Source organism: Lytechinus variegatus, chromosome 10, assembly GCF_018143015.1.
Source record: "Lytechinus variegatus isolate NC3 chromosome 10, Lvar_3.0, whole genome shotgun sequence".
Classification (NCBI taxonomy): domain Eukaryota; kingdom Metazoa; phylum Echinodermata; class Echinoidea; order Temnopleuroida; family Toxopneustidae; genus Lytechinus; species Lytechinus variegatus.
In genome coordinates, this window is record NC_054749.1 from 10,608,157 (window position 1) to 10,629,298 (window position 21,142).

The 21,142-nt window shown below is 38.6% G+C and overlaps 1 protein-coding gene across 2 annotated transcripts in view; it reads right to left on the bottom strand.

Annotated features, from left to right (window-relative positions):
* The window catches only part of LOC121423295 (ras-associating and dilute domain-containing protein-like), a 74,479-nt gene that overhangs the window by 11,218 nt on the left and 42,119 nt on the right, over positions 1-21,142 (bottom strand). For both annotated transcript variants that reach the window (XR_005971260.1, XM_041618635.1), the window contains exon 6: positions 3,371-3,540. Coding sequence is in view for 1 of the 2 variants with exons in the window: in XM_041618635.1 (XP_041474569.1) it covers positions 3,371-3,540 (170 nt within the window). In the remaining variant the exon portion in view is untranslated. The remainder of the gene's footprint in view (positions 1-3,370; positions 3,541-21,142) is intronic.

Consider the following 21,142-nt stretch of genomic DNA (forward strand, 5'->3'; position numbering starts at 1 on the left):
CTATGTCTTGCTTCACTTTACCTCCTACATCACGTCTACTTTAACACAATGAGACATGAGTTTTACATAGCTAAAACTGAAAAAAATGTGAAATTCATGGCACTGTTTTCAAACTTATCGACCAGTTTTTATCTGGATATATTAATGTAAAAGATATGTGTCATCCTTAATCATTTAGGTGGTTTCAGACCGCCTCGAAGTTTGCCAGTTCCAGGTATTCTCTGATCGGGAAATCTACCCCGATCAGAAAATACCAGGTATTTTGGTAATGTGAAAGCAAACTACGCGTAATTTCCCCGCAAGAAAATACCCGCTAAATAGTAGGTACTTGGCGAAATTACGAGAACTTTCGTGGGGATTTTTCCAAGGTCGCAGGTATTTAGGCGATGTGAAAGCAAATTACGGGAACTTTTATCCCAGCGTGTCGTTGGGCGCGGCAGCGTGGGTGGCTGCTGGGCAAGTGATTTTGAATCTCCCGCCTTGCCTGCTTATCAGACCACACTGCGCATGCTCGTAACTTCGGGAACTTATCCCGAAGGATGTGTTTCGGGGCGGTGTGAATGCAGGAATAATTAACGGGTATTTTTTAGCCTTAAAAAGTTCTCGTAATTTAACGGGGATTCTTGTGATCGAGGCGGTTTGAAACCGCCTATTGAGGAGCCTATTTTAGCATATTTGCATTATTTTCTCTGCTCTAAATTACCGGATAAGGGTTTGGTGCATCTCCAATCAAGAATTTGACAACTCGCAAAAATTTTGGCTTCTTGTGCAAAATAAGAAGCCCTTGAAATGAAAGAAATAGCCCCCCAAATTCAGTAATCACTCTGTCTAAGTAATTCATAAAATTGTGTGATAATTGAAAATAAGGGGAGTGGCATAAAAAGGGCTCCGTTTATGCGACCTCAACCCAGAATCATCATTTGAATCACGATTTGAATCATGATTCAAAACAGCAACATGAATCACGATCCGACAGAATCAGCGTTTACACGACCATCTTTCTAACACTGTTTCTCCCTGAATTCGGGCCGATCCAGTGCGCAGTTTGACACAGGAAGTAAAGTTGCCTTTGGAACTTGAAGACAAGATTGATGAAAACAATGAAATATACAAAAGATGCTACAGTGCAACCCCCGGGGGTACAATACACAGAATGATAATTCCTAAATGCACGTGACAATTGGCATATACCGGTACTACACTGGCAATACTGCTCCACGAAAATTAACCTGCACGAAACACAGCGCGCGCCTTTGAGTCAAACCCGGAAGAAGCACGACACAATGACGTCATAGAATCATGATTCAAATCATGATATCGTTCATACGACCTTTTTCGTTCGTGATTCTACAGAAACGTCTTTCAAAACGCCCCTTTTTCTGTGTTTCATGTTTGTGATTTGAAAGACGTTTATTTCCATTTTCGACTAAACGCAATCGTGATTCTGCAGAATCGTGATTTGAATCATAATTCTAATCATGATTCTAGGGTAAAAAAGTGTCGAATAAACGCACCCAAGGTCACTTGTGAATAAAGAAATGCTCTAATGTATATCAAGGACTAGGAAAAATAGAACTCCACAATGAAAGGCAGGCTGGGGATGATTGATACATCCAACTCACAGATAATGAATATACATGGAAGATACAAGACAATAATTCAATACTCATTCTCATTCAATAGAACAAGGGATATCATACACTTTTCAAAAGACAGAAACTGACATATATCACATCAAATGTTGATTTATATCAAATAACAAATTATAAATCTTAGACTTCCTTCCGTGTATCAAAAAGCCGAAAGTAATCATGAAATCTAGAGTTGAAGATGGATAAAGCGGATTGTCAAATCAATTTCAAGGATAAATGTTATCTGCTAACCTGACAAGGGCTTATATAACTAGAACAGGAAAGCCTTACACAAAAGATGTACATTATATCAACCAAATATTGTCAAAATAGAATAAGGATAACAAATAGATGAAAATGAAAAATGACCTCTTGTAATTTGAGAAGATATATGGTTGGAAGTTTCTTTTTCTCGGTATCTCACTCCTTGTTTTCCTCCCCCTCTCTATCTATGTCCATCTGTCTCTCACTCTCCCCTCTCCCTCTCTGTAGGTGGTTTCAAACCGCCTCGATCACAAGAATCCCTGTTAAATTACGAGAACTTTTTTAGGCTAAAAAATACCCATTAATTATTCCTGCTTTCACACCGCCCTGAAACACACCCTTTCGGGATAAGTTCCCGAAGCTAGGAGCATGCGCAGTATGGTCTGATAAGCAGGCAAGGCGCGAGATTCAAAATCACTAGCCCAGCAGCCACCCGCGGCTTCCGCGCCCAACGACCCGCTGGGCTAAAAGTTCCCGTAATTTGCTTTCACATCGCCAAAATACCTGCGACCTTGGAAAAATCCCCGTGAAAGTTCTCATAATTTCGCCAAGTACCTACTATTTAGCGGGTATTTTCTTTCGGGGAAATTACACGTAGTTTGCTTTCACATTACCAAAATACCTGGTATTTTCTGATAGGGGTAAATTTCCCGATCAGAGAATACCTGGAACTGACGAACTTCGAGGCGGTCTGAAACCACCTAGTGTCTATCTCTCTCACACTCTCTCTCCACCTGTTGCTCTGATATGTCATCACAGGAGGCACAAGATGATAACAATAAAATGAAAAGAGAAAATGGTTTTTAAAATTTCTTATTCAAATCATTTTATTAAGACGATCAAAGAATGATGATCCCACTATTGCCACCCTCTATTATCTCCCTCACTGTATCTACCAGTTTCCTGTGTGAAACTAAAACCTGATGTGATACACAAGACACTCTACAATGAGGGCCAAAGGGAACCAGCTATATTTCCTCTCAGAGGAAAACATAAGAAATGGAATCAATTTGTTTTGTTTACATCAAGAACTTCACATTTTATTTCTACCTCATAGTCATTGAATACGTGATGTCACATTATTGGCAAGCTATTGGTACAAAGTTTGATCAAGTTTTGTTTTATGGACCCTGCTATAACACACAATTATACTTTGATACCCAAGGAGAAGGAATAAATCTTGTTTTTGAAGCATTACACACATCGGCCTATACAGGAATAGTTTAGGGTCTCCATTCCCTCATCTATGGTGGCCCTGAAGGGACATCGCATATAGACCAAATCGCGAATATTCACGACGAAATTGGCGACATCGTGAATTTCGTCGCCAATTTCGTCATGAATATTCGCGATTTGGTCTATATGCGATGTCCCTTCAGGGCCACCATACTCATCAAGCTACCACAACATATGGGGTGAAGGGTGGGGGGGGGGGTGGTGAAAGAAAGACTGAGAGAAGGGCCATCTTATTTTACCTGAGCAAGTTGGAGTTTGGGTGTGGCTAGTAGGTCTGTTGCCATGGAAACCTTCTGTAGGAAGCTAGCCTGGAGCTTTAGATCTTTCTCATGGATCCATATCTCTAGAAGATCCAGGTTGCCTCTGATCTGGGCTCCCTTTGACCACTTGAAGAACTTGCCTCCAACTCCTGTCATTCAAATCAAAGTATAATGAAGATTAAGCAAGAGATTGAAAATCCTAGCAATGCTAACAGCAACCAGGAAAGAGAACATTAAAACTTACGAAGACAGGAGAGTCTTTACAAATTTATAAATGCTGCAGGCCTATCTTGTCAAAATGATGAAAAACTTCAACAGGGATTTTTCCAAGGTCTGGAATTATTTGCAGTGTGAGAAATTACTTCAGGTATGAGAAAGATTATCATTTGTATCGAGGTATGCAAGACTGTTGTTGCTGGAACTTTATCTGGTTGAGGCTGGTGAGTGGAAAATCAAAAATTTATTGGGTATTTGAGGTCTGAACAAGTTCTTGTATTCGCTAGGGTGGGTAAGAAAACATCTATAATAACCCTCCATTACAGTGACTAACCATAATGTTAAGGATTGTATCTAAACCTTGATGTTACTATTACTAAGGGCATACACCTTCCATCTCTACTTTCAGGCCTTTGTATCTCTAAAAGAATCAAGAAGGGGCACTTAATCAACAAAACAAACTTGAGTTTGGCTGCCCACAGCCAATCAATAATACCTCATAAAATTTCATATAACAACAGGAACAAACAATCCCTGAGAAGACTTGAATTTCCCAAATCAATGATCATTGAAGTCAGATCTGATTAAAAATTACACACTTCAAATTCATCAAGCACTCTGAAGGTTCATGTAGCAAATAGGTCTATAAAAAAGAGTAATTAGTTTGCATGGAGAATGACATCATCAATTGAATTTTGACTTAGCTATCTATTATCATTATGAACCATTGCAATTTGAGTTAGGCTGTATTTTATGACAAGATGAACAATGAAAAGTACAATCAAATCTGTAAATTCAATTTGATTCAACTGTGTTTTTTCAATAGATGGGGTAACTACTAACAAGTGGAATGCCTCTGGCCATCTCACCTGCATCACGCGATTCAACATAGCAGCAGTGCTGACTTTGAAAACTACTATAACTCGCACAAGATGTTCAGTGATACTTGGTTACTCTTATTCCACGTTTTATGAACTAGACCAATACACTTACAGAGATAGGATGGTAATTCAACAAATACCCGCAATGTGGCCAAAGTTCATTGACCTCACATGACCTTTGACCTTGATCATGTGACCTGAAACTTGCACAGGATATTCAGTGATATTTGATTACTCTTATGTCCAAGTTTCAAAAGTCAGATTAATAAACTTGCAAATTTATGATGGTAATTCAACAGATACCCCCATTATGGCAAAAGTTAATTGACCTTTGACCTTGATCATGTGACCTGAAACTTGCACAGGATGTTCAGTGATACTTGATTACTATTGAGTCCAAGTTTCATGAATCAGATCCAAAAACTTTTAAAGTTTTGATTGTAATTCAACAGATACCCCCAAATCGGCCAAAGTTCATAGACCCTAAATGACCTTTGACCTTATTCATGTGACGTGAAACTCATCCAGGATGTTTGGTGATATTTGATTAACCTTATTTCCAAGTTTAATGAACTAGCTCCATATATTTTCTAAGTTATGATGAAATTTCAAAAACTTAACCTCAGGTTAAGATTTTGATGTTGATTCCCCCAACATGGTCTAAGTTCATTGACAATAAATGACCTTTGACCTTGGTCATGTGACATGAAACTCTAATAGGATGTTCAGTAATACTTGATTAATCTTATGGCCAAGTTTCATGAACTAGGTCCATATACTTTCTAAGTTATGATGTCATTTCAAAAACTTAACCTTAGGTTAAGATTTGATGTTGACGCCGCCGCCGTCGGAAAAGCGGCGCCTATAGTCTCACTCTGCTATGCAGGTGAGACAAAAGGGTTCAAGAAATACTCCTGTATAAAGGTTATAATTACTTCTGTCATATCATGGAGGCCTTATGTGAGGAGCAAAAATATACGAAAAATACCATTTTCCCCTGATTCACTGGTATGTATTGTTACCATGACAACACAGTAACAAACACAAAAGATAATATGGCATTTTCACACATGAATCTTGAATCATCGTTGTGATGATGTTTGCCGTTCGTCTTTAGAATCATTGTACCATTCACACGTTCACTCCAAAACTCTGATTTGAATTCGAATTCCTGAGCGAAGATGGTATTGTGTCCTTGGTGACTTGTCAATCAAACCCAATAAAAGCACTACATCACAAAGAGCAACTATGATGAGTGCATGACAATTGTATTATCTCCGGAAGTGCTTGAAAGGTCATGTCAGCTCCGCCCCTCAAAAGATGTAAAATTTGAACCATAGCTTGAGTGAAACTTCACTGGAATTAACCTCTGGAGTAGAATTTGAATTGGTGATTGTGTTTGGTTTCACACATGCTAAAATTCCTCATTAGAATTATTTTTCCCAGGAATCATCATTCAAATTACGATTTTGGTACCGTGTGAAAGGGCAGTTCTTTTGCCCAACCACATATTAAGGGCATTGGGCCAAACTGAGGAAGTACTTGGCTCTACATGCCCCAAAGTTCTTGTCATATTGTGTTTACCATGGTAGCATACTACCCAACCTATTAGAAAAAATATGTCTTGAACTGTCTATTACCAATATGTGTGTTAACTTTTTGTGAGTGTTAAGTGAAAACAAAGCTCCTTCAATAAACAAATTTTGCAACAGACCATAACTTTCTTATCTTACATCCAATTTTGATGACACAAGATTGAGGAGATTATATTTTAGACTTTTTTCCCTTCTATCTGGGTCAGTGCTTCAATTAAAGTAGAGGTGGCTTTCCTAGAAAAACAGAGATTGATCATATTTCCTTACAAACCTCAGATTTTAATTCTGACACAAGAATATATATAGCATTTCACAGGTCACTGAATACGATGATTGTTAACATCTGTAGAAGTGAAAACCCTGTTTTCAGTTTCCTTGAACACATGTGTATAGTAACCTAGATACAATACATTTCATACAGACAGACAGACACAACTTGAAAGAAAACAATAAAAAATGGACTTTCCCTTATAAAAGATGACTTATATAGAAAGATGACTCATAGTCTGATAAAAGACAGATATGAAAATTTAGGGAGTGTTCTTACATAGAAGTAAAATATTCAAGATTGGGAGAAACAAAGCTTGTAGATAGTTATCATTTGATCCTCAGGCTACAATATTTTATCTTATTCTATTATGGTTGAGCTTTACAGTACTTTTGAATTAACAAACAAAGAATTCACTATAATACAAACTAAAGATTAAAAGGTCATTTTGAAGGCTATATCATAGAGACCTACATCATCTTCTTCCTTTATACTTGTCATATGTAATTAATTTGATTAAAGACTTCCAACAAATCCATACCCATGCATGCATGTTTGTTATGTGTTTGCTTGTGCAGAGGTGTGTTTGATTCCATGTTAATCTTGATGTTAAGGTGCATGAAAACTGCTGAGAAACTCGCTCATGACCACGGAAAAAAAGAACAGTGACTTTCAGCGTCATTTTGGAACTTCAGAATTTTGACCTTGCCCCACATTACAAGGCACTGCACATCCATGTGAACCATAATCATATCATGTAGGGTATCATTTTAAAGAGGATTAAAAGATCTATTTATTGGTATCAATCACACATTAATATCAACTAAAACCGAGGAGAGATTATCGATCAAATCAGATTTCCAAACTTTTTTTGAGGAGTTTATTATGCTTAAACCATCTAGCTAAGCAAATGTTTAAAAACATGTTTGGGAAAATAATCATTGCAAGAAGAATACTAGACAACCTCTACGCTGTTTGATGAAACAAATCTTAAATGTAATATTTACACATGAGCATCTTCACAAACTAGTCATTCATGATAACTTTAATAATAGGTGAATTTATAACCACCCAAACACAGTAAATACAGCATCCTTTGTGAATTCGGGTAGCTATTGGTGAATAAATGCAAGGGTTTTGTTGCTAGGTCACAGAAATGAAAACTTGTACTGGTTTAAGTCAGGGTGAAATAAATTATTGGGTAATTCAAGGCTTGAACAATGTGCAATAGCCATGCTCAAAGCAGTCTTGGAAGTGATATTTATGGTCCTGCAAATCAGTTTGAAAAACCACCTCGCGATGTGGTTTTCAAGACTTCTTTGCCTCAATTATCTAGTTTAAGAGTAGGTGAGGACACCATTGTTCTTCCGGGAGTGATCTTTGCACATGTTGGGCACGCTTCTCCACAAACAGTATGTAGAATTTTTACACTGCAGTTTCATATTTCGTGTGGAACATGTGACCCCACTGAGAGCATTCCCGTGGCAATAAGTTCCCTTGACAAGAAGTTGTTCTGAAAACCAGTTAAGGAGCTGTTGATGAGGAAACTAGCGAAACAGTCTTCTAATCTGGTTTCCTAACTGGGTACAAGAAAGAAGAGGATCCTACTCACTGACCAACCCAGTCTGCTCTTAAATCATCCAGAGAGGAAGAGAGACATGACAAGTCAGGTTTAAGAATTGACCCAATATCCCACTCCTTTTTTTGCTTTCAAGATTTTCAAAGAACTTCTACTGGTAAAAGGAAGATAGAATCCCCCCCTTGAAAATTCATTACCCTGAAATTTATGGTGGATTTTAACTAACTTTATAGTTTCTCTTAAAGAGAAATGCCAGTAGTTGCAGTAAACACTGATTTCATGAGAAAGTCAGTAAAAAGAGGCTTAATTGTCAGTATATCATCGAGGATCTAGATCTGGTACAGTTACATAAACTGAACTTTGTGAAATCTTGATAGGTAAGTAGTAGAGGTACTTATTAGGCGGTTTCAAACCGCCTCGATCACAAGAATCCCCGTTAAATTACGAGAACTTTTTAAGGCTAAAAAATACCCGTTAATTATTCCTGCATTCACACCGCCCCGAAACACATCCTTCGGGATAAGTTCCCGAAGTTACGAGCATGCGCAGTGTGGTCTGATAAGCAGGCAAGGCGAGAGATTCAAAATCACTAGCCCAGCAGCCACCCACGCCGCCACGCCCAACGACACGCTGGGATAAAAGTTCCCGTAATTTGCTTTCACATCGCCAAAATACCTGCGACCTTGGAAAAATCCCCACGAAAGTTCTCGTAATTTCGCCAAGTACCTACTATTTAGCGGGTATTTTCTTTCGGGGAGATTACGCGTAGTTTGCTTTCACATTACCAAAATACCTGGTATTTTCTGATCGGGGTAAATTTCCCGATCAGAGAATACCTGGAACTGGCGAACTTCGAGGCGGTCTGAAACCACCTATTGTCTAGTAGGGATAGACTATGATAGGTAAGTAGTAGAGGTACTTATACCCCTTTCATATTGCGCTTTTCACCGGCGAAGGGGAAAGTGTCCAGTATGAAAGGTACCCAAAAGAACTTCACCGGTGAACTTCTCCACCTCTAGAGGTGAAAAGGCCAGTATGAAAGCAAACCGGTGAACTTCTCCTCGTTTAATGACGTCAGAGGTCAATTTTTTTCTCTCCCAAAGTCCCCTGTACCGAGATTCCGCGCACGATAAGTTGCAAGCTCAGCTGAATGCTATGGCCAAGTAGACACCCTCGAACAATTTTTTTTTTACTACCAATATTTATTTAAAAGCACTTTTTACATGTATAAAATGCGCTAAAATATTAAAACAAGGTGATATTGTTTGGTTTTCTCGTTTTGTAAAAGGTAAGAAGTAATGTTTACAATTTTCTTTTGTTTTGTTCTGCAATCGCCCGTTGACTTTCGCCGGGGAAGAAATGTCAGTGCGAAAGGGTACATTTTTTTCTTTGCCGGTGAAATGAGAATGCGAGGCGGAGAACTTCGCCGGCAAAGTTCACCGGTGAATAATGAAGAGAGCAGTATGAAAGGGGTATTAGAGTGTCTAGTAGGGGCAGATTATGATAGGTAAGTAGTAGAGGTACTTAGAGTGTCTAGTAGTATCTAGGGGTAGACTATGATAGATCAGAAGTAGAGGTAGAGTGTGTAAAACCAAGGTTAAGTATGACTATAGCATCGTGGATCTAGATCTGGTACAGTTACATAAACTGAACTTTGTGAAATCTTGAAATCTACGCTGAAAAATGTTCACACTGAAGATCACCAAAACAGATAGGCACACGTGGGACAGTGTATTATTATTGCTGGAATGAAGGCCCGACGGAAGTGACCGAATCCGCGCTTATTTAGCTTATTTCTCAGCAATAACACAATTTCTTCCAGAATCCTTTGGCACATATTTTTTATTCATACAAACAGACACTTGGGTGGTCATTATATTAGATTCTGTAAAAAGTCATTTCGAGATTGTTACCAAAACTGGAATTTATCTTTAAACAAACTTGATGTCAGGGTATACTTTCCCTATAATTCATTTATTATACTGAGTGGAGTGCAGCTAACACAAAGCTCATGAATTCCTGTCAGAAGTTTGTCAAGTGAGGGAGCCTTCACCTCCAACTCTCAACCCACTGCTTGCTCATCAAGACCAGGTAAATTAAATCAAGGAGACACTGTCACAACAAGTTTCCTCTATACAAGGTTCCCGTCAAACCTCTCACCTCAGTTGCAACTTTTCACAGGAAGATGATCTAGAGCAGTGTATTGATGGGAATTATGGGATATCACCTTGGGGATGGGACGACACACCTTTGATACCCTGCTTTGAATTATTTATCAGGATGGTGACCCATATATTGACCCAATGCCTTAATACATATGGCAATTCAAATGTGTGTTTCATCAGACTTATTTAATTTCATAAGTCATTTCAAGGCCAGTATGCCCCATTGTTTTCTTATGAATGTAATGAAAAACAGGCCTTCTTTAACACTTATCAACAAACAGATTGTGTCCACTAGAGACACCTTCTGAAACTGTGTAGATGAAACTGAAATCACTTTGCTGAACTCAGGATCATATAGTTCTTGTAGCCAATATATAAAAGTCCCACATATATTACTTTTCCATGTTTATCATACCTGAAACCATGCATGCAAGATCAGAAGAAGAATTCCTGAGACTAAACACATTTATTTGACACTATTCATTTCAGCGGTTCTATGATATTTTTTCATTTATTGATAAAAACAATGGAGGGTGTTCTAGGTAGGCCATGAGAGGCCTGAATGTAGAGGACATTCAAGGATAATTATTTTGCACTACACCTTTTTAGTGTAATATTCTTCTCAAAACATGACAAATCTCATAACTGTTTTTATTTTCCCCACATTAGGAATTAACCAAATGGCAAGTATGATTTCTTGTATTAAAGTGATTGAGTAACTTGCTTTAATTTCATGTCACACCCAAAATGATTCACTTAAGGTTACATCGAATTAGATTTTCCTAGAAGATAAACATGAAATGGATAATAAATGGCCTTTAAATATATAAATGAATATGCAAATTAGTTTATTTTTCCTTCTCTCTGAATCTTACTAATGCCCTATCTCCTGGCATGTTTGTTGATGCTGTGTCTCTGTGTACAAGTTTGAGGAAAATATTTTTAAAGTTTGAGAAAGTCATTAGAATTGAAAGTTTTTGATTTGTGACGTCATATACGAGCAGCTGCCTCATATATGTTATGTACTATAAAATGCATAAATTGATCAGGTGTGAAATAATTTGTCTGTTGATATACTAAGGTATAATAAAAACCATTTTCAACATTTTCAGAAATTGACATTTCATTGAAATTCTTAATTCACTATACATGTAACGCTGCTCGCATGTGATGTCAAAAATCAAAATGTTGAAATTCTAATAACTTTTTGAATCTTCAATGGATTTTCCATAAACCTTCGCCAATATTTTTAATTATTTTTTCTGCTATTTTTACAATAATTTTTTTTGTTAGGGTGAACTCCCGAGGGGGGGGGGGGGGGGGGGCACTCAATTAAAAAAGTGGTAGGGGTGTGATGCGGGCAAGACAAAAAACGGGGGCCTTGGAGCGGGCTAATTGTAAAAAGGAGGGTCCTCGGAAAGGGCTTCGGTACTACAAATGTTTGTGAAAATGGAACGGGGGTCCTTGGAACGGATCGCCAGCGTGTGATGAGTGCGTATGCATCCCTATGGAACAGGCATGTGTGCATGATACAGCCAGCGCGGCCTCCGCCGGTTGCGCTCGCGCAGAGGCGATGGTCGGACAGTGCTCTGCCGCCGCTTTTCACCAAAATTGCAGCTCCTTGTAGCAGATCAATGCGACCGGAACTGCGTAATGAAAAATATGTGAAGCTTTGGAGCGGATTTCTGTCTTCTTTTTTTCTTGATAAGAAGAAAATGCTATGCTTTGGAGCGGCTTTCTTTGTTCTTTTTCTCAATAAGACAAAAATGCTATGCCTTGGAACGGAAATTTGAGTGTAAAAATGGGGGTCCCCTCCACGGCACATACCCACTATGCATTATATACTGAGCGCCATCATAAAAATTTGCCGTTCTTACACAAGAAAGCCCCCCCCTCTCTTTGAAAGTCACAACATTTATTTTTAATGGGAGTATATCCTTCATACACAAACAAGGACCTTTTTTTATCAAATTTTACATGGACTAAATGACCTTCAATTTTAGGTGAAAACCTTCATTTTCTTTTTTTTTGCTCGTCAAATTTCCATTGGGAAATTGTGCCCCCCCCCTTGAAAATCCTGGCTCTTCCCCCCTCACTCCAAGTGTTCTCATTAAATACTGAACGGTGTCCACTAAACCGGTTTAAGAAAGTAGATGCGAATGGGGTCATACTGTACAGTGTCATTTCAAGGTCCATGCACCACTCTCTTGGCAAGTAAAAAAATGAAAGTTAATTATAAAGAACCTCTGAAAGCTACCAAAAACCGATCCAGCTTCAGATGTCATGTTTCATCTTCTCCAGTGTTGGATGTTGAATGGGGTGCAATATCTGCGCTTGATTTCTTTGTTTTTACTCAATAGGTGGTTTCAGACTGCCTCAAAGTTTGTCAGTTGCTGTTATTTTCTGATCGGGAAACTTGCCCTGATCTACTCCGATCAGAAAATACCAAGTAATTTCGCTGGTGTGAAAGCAACATACGCGTAATATCCCCAAAAGAAAATGCCTGCTAAATTTGGTAGGTACTTGTCAAAATTACGAGGACTTTCGCAGGGGTATTTTGGCAGTGTGAATGTAAATTACGGGAACTTTCTTAGCCCAATGGGTAGTTGGGCATGGGCACCATGGGTGGCTGCTGAGCTAGCAATTTTGAATCTCGTGCCTTGCCTGATTATCAGACCTACTGCACATGTTTTTATCTTAGAGAACTTTCTTGAAGGGTATGTTTTGGGGTGATGTTAATGTAGGAATTATCAGATTTTCTGAGCCTGAAAAAGTTCTCGTAATTTACCAGAGATTCTTGTGGTCAAGGAAACCACCTCCTTACACAGATTTTACTGTCTTCCTTGAATACTAGTAGGCTGTATCCACAAATTTCACAGCACTTTCATATGAAGTTTAAATTGTCTTCATCACATCCAATGCCTTTAGATGAAGATGGAGAAAATCCCCAAACTCACTTTTATACATAATATCTCACAATATCAATCACATCTTCAATATATTTTAAAATAGTATTGATAAGAAGAAATAGCTGATAAACATAATTGAGTAACACAGCCTTGTATGCTGAGCTTTTACATTAGTATAAGTGACATGCAGCTTAATGCAGATAAATAGATCAAATTAAAAACGAATGAATAAAAAAGTCCTTCCATTTATACAAGGGTAAAGAAAAAGTATTATAAAAGGTCATTCTTCCACTACTTTCATCAGTCTCCTCCTGCTCCTCTTATTCCACCTTCAGTTTATTTATTCAACCAATCATAAAAACAAAGAAAAATACAAAGTAAACAATTAAATGAAAGGTTTGGACCCCTATAAGAAGCAGTGCTTGTGAATTGGGGCCCAACATATATATAACACATTAAAAATTGATACAATACAATACATAATATACAAAAGGGGCGGGGGAGAAAAAAAAAGATAAACAAATTGGCTGGCCATCATTTAACACTCTCACACACACACGCCGAACACACCATACAAACACACATCCTAATCATCCGAAAGCAGAACATGCAGAAAGAACAGTGAGAAAGTGAGGTAGAGAAAGATAGAAAGAGAAAAGGAAAAGAAAGAGAGAGGAGTGAGGAGAGAGAGAGGATAAGAAGAGAAAAAGGAGATGGTTAAAAAGAATGCAACAATACATCAACAATTGGTAAAGTCTCTGAAAAAATCTCTTTTACATAATTCCCAAAACCTTCTTCTTCTTCTCCATTTGTATCTTTTCATCTTCAGCACTTCCTTTTTCTACTCGTCAATATCTTATCCAATACTTCTTCTCTCATTCTCAGTAGGTGGTTTCAGACCGACTCGAAGTTCGCCAGTTCCAGGTATTCTCTGATCGGGAAATTTACCCCGATCAGAAAATACCAGGTATTTTGGTAATGTGAAAGCAAACTATGCGTAATTTCCCCGAAAGAAAATACCCGCTAAATAGTAGGTACTTGGCGAAATTACGAGAACTTTCGCGGGGATTTTTCCAAGGTCGCAGGTATTTTGGCAATGTGAAAACAAATTACGGGAACTTTGATCCCAGCGTGTCGTTGGGCGCGGCGGCGTGGGTGGCTGCTGGGCTAGTGATTTTGAATCTCGCGCCTTGCCTGCTTATCAGACCACACTGCGCATGCTCATAACTTCGGGAACTTATCCCGAAGGATGTGTTTCGGGGCGGTGTGAATGCAGGAATAATTAACGGGTATGTTTTAGCCTTAAAAAGTTCTCGTAATTTAACAGGGATTCTTGTGATGGAGGCGGTTTGAAACCACCTAACGTCTCTCTCGATGACTCTCATGTTATGTAGTAATCTTGACCATCTTCTGACTCCCTTCAATCCAATCAATATATCTTATCCATTGCCCTGTCAGTCAGCCCTTCTACCAATGTTTCTCCTTATCATATTAATATGGCCGAGTCACACCTCTCATTGCTTTTCTTAACATCATCAATAACTAGAGCATGATGGAATACCCGTGTTTAGTATTATGAGTTAACTATTTCGTTCAGAACACCCAACCATCCACATGGCTATACCTTCCTGGGTTCATCGAAATGTAAAGAAATGACCAGGATTTGAATTTTACAGTGACCAAATGTCAATGGCCATTTGAAGTGGCATCTTGCTGGCCTGACTGGCTATTCAAATATTTGGACAATAATTTGTATTAATGGAACCTTATTTTTCAACAACTATCTGACAAGCAAATAAATCCTATCTATCCTTAGAAGACAAAGCATAGACATAGGCGATGTATTGCACTGACTTAATGGAATTTAACTAATGATTTTTAGGACTGCATGTAGTTAATCGCCCAAACTAGTACCTTCACCTTAATGCATGAAAATTTGATTTGGTGTATGACAGGCAAAATATATCAGAACACAGGATGGCAAGGAAGGATGGAACAAAAGAAGTCACAAATGAAATGATTAAGACAGACATCAATGCAAAACAAGAGGAATCCAAAATAGAAGATGGTGAAAGAGAAGTACAAACAGAAAATGACAAGAAAATACTCTGGCTGAAAGATCTACAGTGAAAAAAGGAACTAAGAATGCCAAATCTTTCAATAAAGTACTTTGAAACATGAGATTCAGAGCAGCACCAGGGAAACAGACTGAATTTCCTCTTCATCAAGCTTCCAGAACACACCTCCAACAGGAAGACAAGGCAATATTACCTACTATTGGGGTATTCACAATATTTTGCATTCAGAAAGGTTTCTCATCCAATCAATAAACTCATCAACAGACCAAGGAGAAACAAAAGCTATGGAATTAGTTATAATCCCAGGGGGGGGGCCACTTACATTGACGAGTGGATACCATGCGCGACCCCAAAAACACGTAAAAAGGATGTCCTTTTCACGATAGGGCACGTTACGTACGTAACGTGATAAGGGTGTCAAAAACACAAAAATAATGAAAAAAGGGTATCTATTTCGCTAGGAAAATTACGTGTTTAGGGTCGAATTTGCGGGGATGATAAAACAAAATTAAAATGTTTTACAAAGGATGTCCTTTTTGTCCCAACACTTCGTGTTTAGAGTCCAATTTGCACGAGGTGTAGAAGGTGGGGTCGTACTAAACCAAATAAGGTAAAGCCGACGACCGAAGGACCCGTAACAATAAAAGATTCCTGTACTTGTTTAGGGGTTCATTTCAGGGAATATTTGCCAAGAGTATCGTTTTGTTTCCAATACTTGTTAAGGGTAGGGTTTCACACGCCAATACTTGTTAAGGGGTGCATTTTCAGAATATGGAAATTACGTGTTTAGGGTGCTTTTCGAGACCCCATGGTCGCGCATGGTATCCACTCGTGAATGGAAGTGGCCCCCCCGGGGTTATAATAGGTTATTTACAATGTTGGATGACCTTCAATTGACAAATTAAGGATAATAATGATAAAGATATCTCTATCACGAAGGCAACAAGACATAAAATCATTTTACAGCTGGTGAGCTTAAAATTCATGGAAACAAATTTTAAAAAAATAGAGCTACCATAGCAATACATTACAATGAATCTGAACAAAATATCCAGTAATAAATCTTCGCACTCCTCAAAGAATGAATCACAACAAAACAAATCTTACTTGAAATCTAGACTAGAGATTATTTCAATTTAAATGCATTAAGTGACAAAAACCCATTTTCTTGCATATCTCAAGACTGCTACAACCACATCAAGATCACCACTCATTACCTATCTTATAAAGGAAAAATTAGAATTTCTTTACAGGTCTATTTTCCTTTCTTGAGTTCATTCTCAATTACTTTTTTTTTATTGAGTTCAATGGTAATCTACATGGGATATATGCATGTAACCTTCTACCACAGAGTACTTTTCACTATTATCATGAAAGGGCTATCTTTGGATAATGAAAACAATCCAACAGAGACTTGACCTCATCAGCCCGTCATACCAGGGTGTCAGGCTTGAACAGAATTATCACTGCATGAATGATGAATGATTGACAACGAAAGTACATTGATGACTTCATTAGCACACAGAGCAGAGGCATAATTACACATGCCAACATTGTCATTGGTGAAATAACATAGTTAAAGGTCAAGTCCACCTCAGAAAATTGTTGATTTGAATTAAAAGAGAAAAATCAGACAAGCACAATGCTGAAAATTTCATCAAAATCGGATGTAAAATAATAAAGTTATGACATTTCAAAGTTTCGCTTATTTTTAACAAAATATTTATATGAACGAGCCAGTTACATCCAAATGATACCCATTTTACACAGGATTTTCTTAACCCCGGACTATCGCTTACCCCGTACTATCCTTAACCCCGTACTATTTTTTTTCCTTTTCACACATGCCAAATTGTTATTGCTAACCCCGGATAAGGAATGCTTGCTTTTCACACACGAAACTCGCTAACCCCGGACTTTCGTAGTACAAATACTTCACTCGTACACTTTTTACACACGCTACAATTTCCTTAATCCCGTACTATAGGTGGGGCCAAATTGCCATTTAGCCCCACCTATAGTACGGGGTTAAGCTTAGCCCACTTTCATTTTACACTAGCGATCTTAACCCGGTACTATCGCTCTTAGCACCGCAATTGCTGGGATAACCCTGCTTTTTTGCAGGGCCAAATAATCCCGTACTAAAGGTGGGGTTAGCCCACTTTGCAAAAATGCTGTGTAAAAAGAAAGTGGGCTAAGCTTAACCCCGTACTATAGGTGGGGCTAAATGGCAATTTAGCCCCACCTATAGTACGGGGTTAAGGAAATTTTAGCGTGTGTAAAAAGGGTAAATGAGAGTCGATGATGTCACTCACTATTTTTTTCTTTTTTATTGTTTGAATTTTACAATATTTCAATTTTTACGAATTTGATGATTAGGACCTCCTTGCCTGAAGCACAAAATGTTAAAATAATGGAAAGCCACATGTTCAGGGAGGAATGAAACTTCCTTTCACATTACAATGACGAGAAAATCAAAATATTTCATGTTTCATATAATAAAATACAAAAGAAATAGTGAGTGATGTCATCAGTTCCTCATTTGCATACCGACCGAGATGTGCATATAACTGTTTTGTGAAATGAAGCGAAACTTTTAAATGTCATAACTTTCTTATTTTACATCCGATTTAGGTGAAATTTTCAGCGTTATGCTTGTTGAATTTTTCTCTTTTTATTCAAATCAAGTTTTTGTTGGGGTGGACTTGTCCTTTAAGGGTAATATTCAACATGTCAATGCTAGCTACCAGGATAAATAATGCTCTTATATGTCACTGAATGAAATTTGTAAAGTTAAATATACTTTAGGCAAATTTCAGTGATTGGATGCTCTATCACACAAGGTCATGGAGGTGTAGTGGTTCAGTCACTTGACTCTTAAACCAAGGGTCGAGGGTTCAAATCCCACCCGTCGCTAGTGTACTTTTGCAAGGCACTTATCCACATTTGTCACTCTCCACCCAGGTGTCAAATAGGTACCTCGTAAGATCTGAACGTCAATGTGATATGTGCACCCACAGATGGTTGCCTGGCCAAGATACTCCCCAGGGAGTGGAGATGGCGCACTTTGTGTGGAACAGTGATGGATCCTATGACCCGGGCAATAACAATTACAATGTAAACCACTTAGAAACCAATGTATGAAATGCTATATAAATGTAACTATTATTATTACTTCAGGAAATTTCAATGTGATTGCTCAAATATATATATATATATATATATATATATATATGATGAATGCATCTATAATTTCAATATGTTGTCTCTGTGAGTTTTGTATCCCTGATGAAGATGCGAGGTTTGAGTCATAAATTTGGACTTGGAATTAGACTTTATTGGAACTCTAACAATGCATTACCTCTTTGCCTCTTTTATTTCATCTGTGTCCAACACGCAGAATGTAATATCGTTATTGTGTAAGTGGAGGCGTGGGGGGTAGCATATCATTTGTATCAAAGTAATTATCCTTAAGTATTACGTGGCAGAAAAACAATTATGTATATTTAGAAAATGCATGTTTATTGTGATGCATTTATTGTGTCCTGGAAAATATTCCTACTATTGAACTAAAGGGAATTTTTAAAGGCCTTATAATGCCTTCACTAAAGAGGTGAAGGATCCTGAACAAAGACCGTTCCACCAGAGTTCATGCACAGGATCTCCATCAGTGTAGAAACCAATCAGTGCTATTGTTGCTGTTGTCTTTGTGCCATATTTAAGGTCATTTCCTGTTGAGATGAGTGATACTGTTGAACTAGACATACAGTGTCTATCCGAATATGAAAGCTTTTAAGAAACAAAAAGGGCCTCCCCCTTTGTTTCGGCATAGCTATTAGGCAAAGAGAATTGAAATCCATTACTTAATACGATGAGCAGATATTCCTTTCTCTCTCACTCTCATTCTTTATCTTTTTATCTCTTCTATTCTATCCATGCACACACACATAATTATGATGGAAGTATGTCACTTCACAACCAATCACTTTTATCTTATGTATGTACAAAACTTTTACACCACAGACATGTTATTCATTGTGAATAAGGAACTTTTCAACTTTTTACCTCTCTTTTTTACCATTTGCTGTGTACAGAGGACGTCTTCAGTGTGTTGTGTGTCCTGGGTCCATATGTGTAATTTATGAGCGTGTCCTCATTTTTCTAGCATGGTTCAGTGCACATACACACTCTTATTCGTTGTACCTTTCTCTTTTCAGGCATAGGTTATGAAACCACCCCCCCCCCCGGGCACTCTGACTCAAGTTATTTTTTTATGGGGGTGTGCCTCAAAGAAACTCTGAAATGGGGGTCTAAGGAACTGATTAAAAGGGCAAAGTACGGGGTTTAGGGAACTAGAAATATACCACGCAGTGTGAAAAAGTGCACATACACACTCTTCTTCCCTGCACCTTTCTCTCTTCAGGCAAATGAAATGACTTAAAGGGCAAAGTAAGGGGTCTTGGGATATACTGCACGGTGCGAAAAAGAGTGTCTAAGGAACAGGATCGCGGCACTGTAGGTATAGCGCTGTACATGCGCTAGCCATGCATGGAGCGGCTACTAGTCATTATGTAGGGAGTTGTGAAGCTGTACATGCATCTCTTGCATGGGTTGCTCACGCTTGACAATCTTGGCAGGGCTGGGGAACTGAGATGTCTCTTAACAGGGGTCTGGGAGCGGGGCTGGCAGGCTTCTGAACTGAAAATTTGTCATTCGAAGTATCTAGAGAACTGAAAAGTAGGTCTGAAAAAGGGGTCATACCACCAATAGCCTATATGTGAGTGTTCCCTCCACTCCGGATGAAAGCCATTCCTGAGTACAGCCCGGGGGGGGGGGGGGGGGCACTTGACCAAAAAAATGGTGGGGGTGTGCCCCAGGCGAAACAAAAAACGGGGGCCTCTGAGCGGGCTTATTGTAAAAAGGAGGGTCCTCGGAACGGGCTTCGGAACGACAAATGTTTGTGAAAACGGGGGTCCTTGGAACGGATCGCCAGCGTGTGAGCGCGTATATGCATCCCTATGGAACGGTCATGCAGCTAGCGCGGCCTCCGCCGGCTGAGCTCTGCGGCCGCTTTTCACCAAAATTGCGGCTCATTGTAGCAGATCAATGCGATCAGAACGGCGAAACGAAAAATATGCGAAGCTTTGGAGCGGTTTTCTTTCTTGTTTTTTCTCGATAAGAAGAAAATGCTATGCCTTGGAGCGGCTTTTTTTGTTCTTTTTCTCAATAAGACAAAAATGCTATGCCTTGGAACGGAAACTTGAGTGTAAAAATGGGGGTCCCCTCCGCGGCACATATCCAATATGCATTATATACTGAGTGCCCCCCCCCCCCCCCCGGGAGTACAGTCATACCTTCCTTAAAATAACACTAGGCAGCAGGATTATTTCTCCGTTACACCCTCTTGATCAAAAGGAGACAATAACTGGTGAAATTTATAAAATAGTGATGCTAGACTCTCTGCAAAAATATATGAAGGTAGGTCCTTCTTCCATAAGTGAGTCAGACAATATGATATGCATTGACCACTGTAACTTCATTATGAAGTTGATGATAAATAGACCAGTTCAACAGGTGGATGCAATTTCAAGAGAAAATGCAGTTCAATCAGATAAATATAAAATCTAACCTAAAAAATCCTACTGAGAGAGACAGGCTCTCAGGTCTCCAAACTTTGGATTATCTTTATTTTGAATTCAAAACATAAAATAAAGACACAGGTATGGGCAAATGGAGAAGAGGTTTAAAACTGCTTTTTATGAAACTATAAGTAAATGGCTTGTAAGGATCATCTGTGTTCATAGACCAGGGATAGAGCGGGGGTGGCCACACCCTTTCAAGAAAACTTGGGGGGCCTCTCTCGAAAGTGTGGGTTGAGGAAGGGAGTCAAATTAACACAAACTTTCAGGACAAGCAAAGGGGGGGGGGGGGCTTTTCACAAGAAGCTGTGTTTTGTATTTTTCTGATCCAGTTGTTTTTATGAAAATGTTTCATCAATTAGTAACAACAATATAATATTAATAGATTAATAGGAGAAAAAAAAGAGCTTGCATTTTTGTT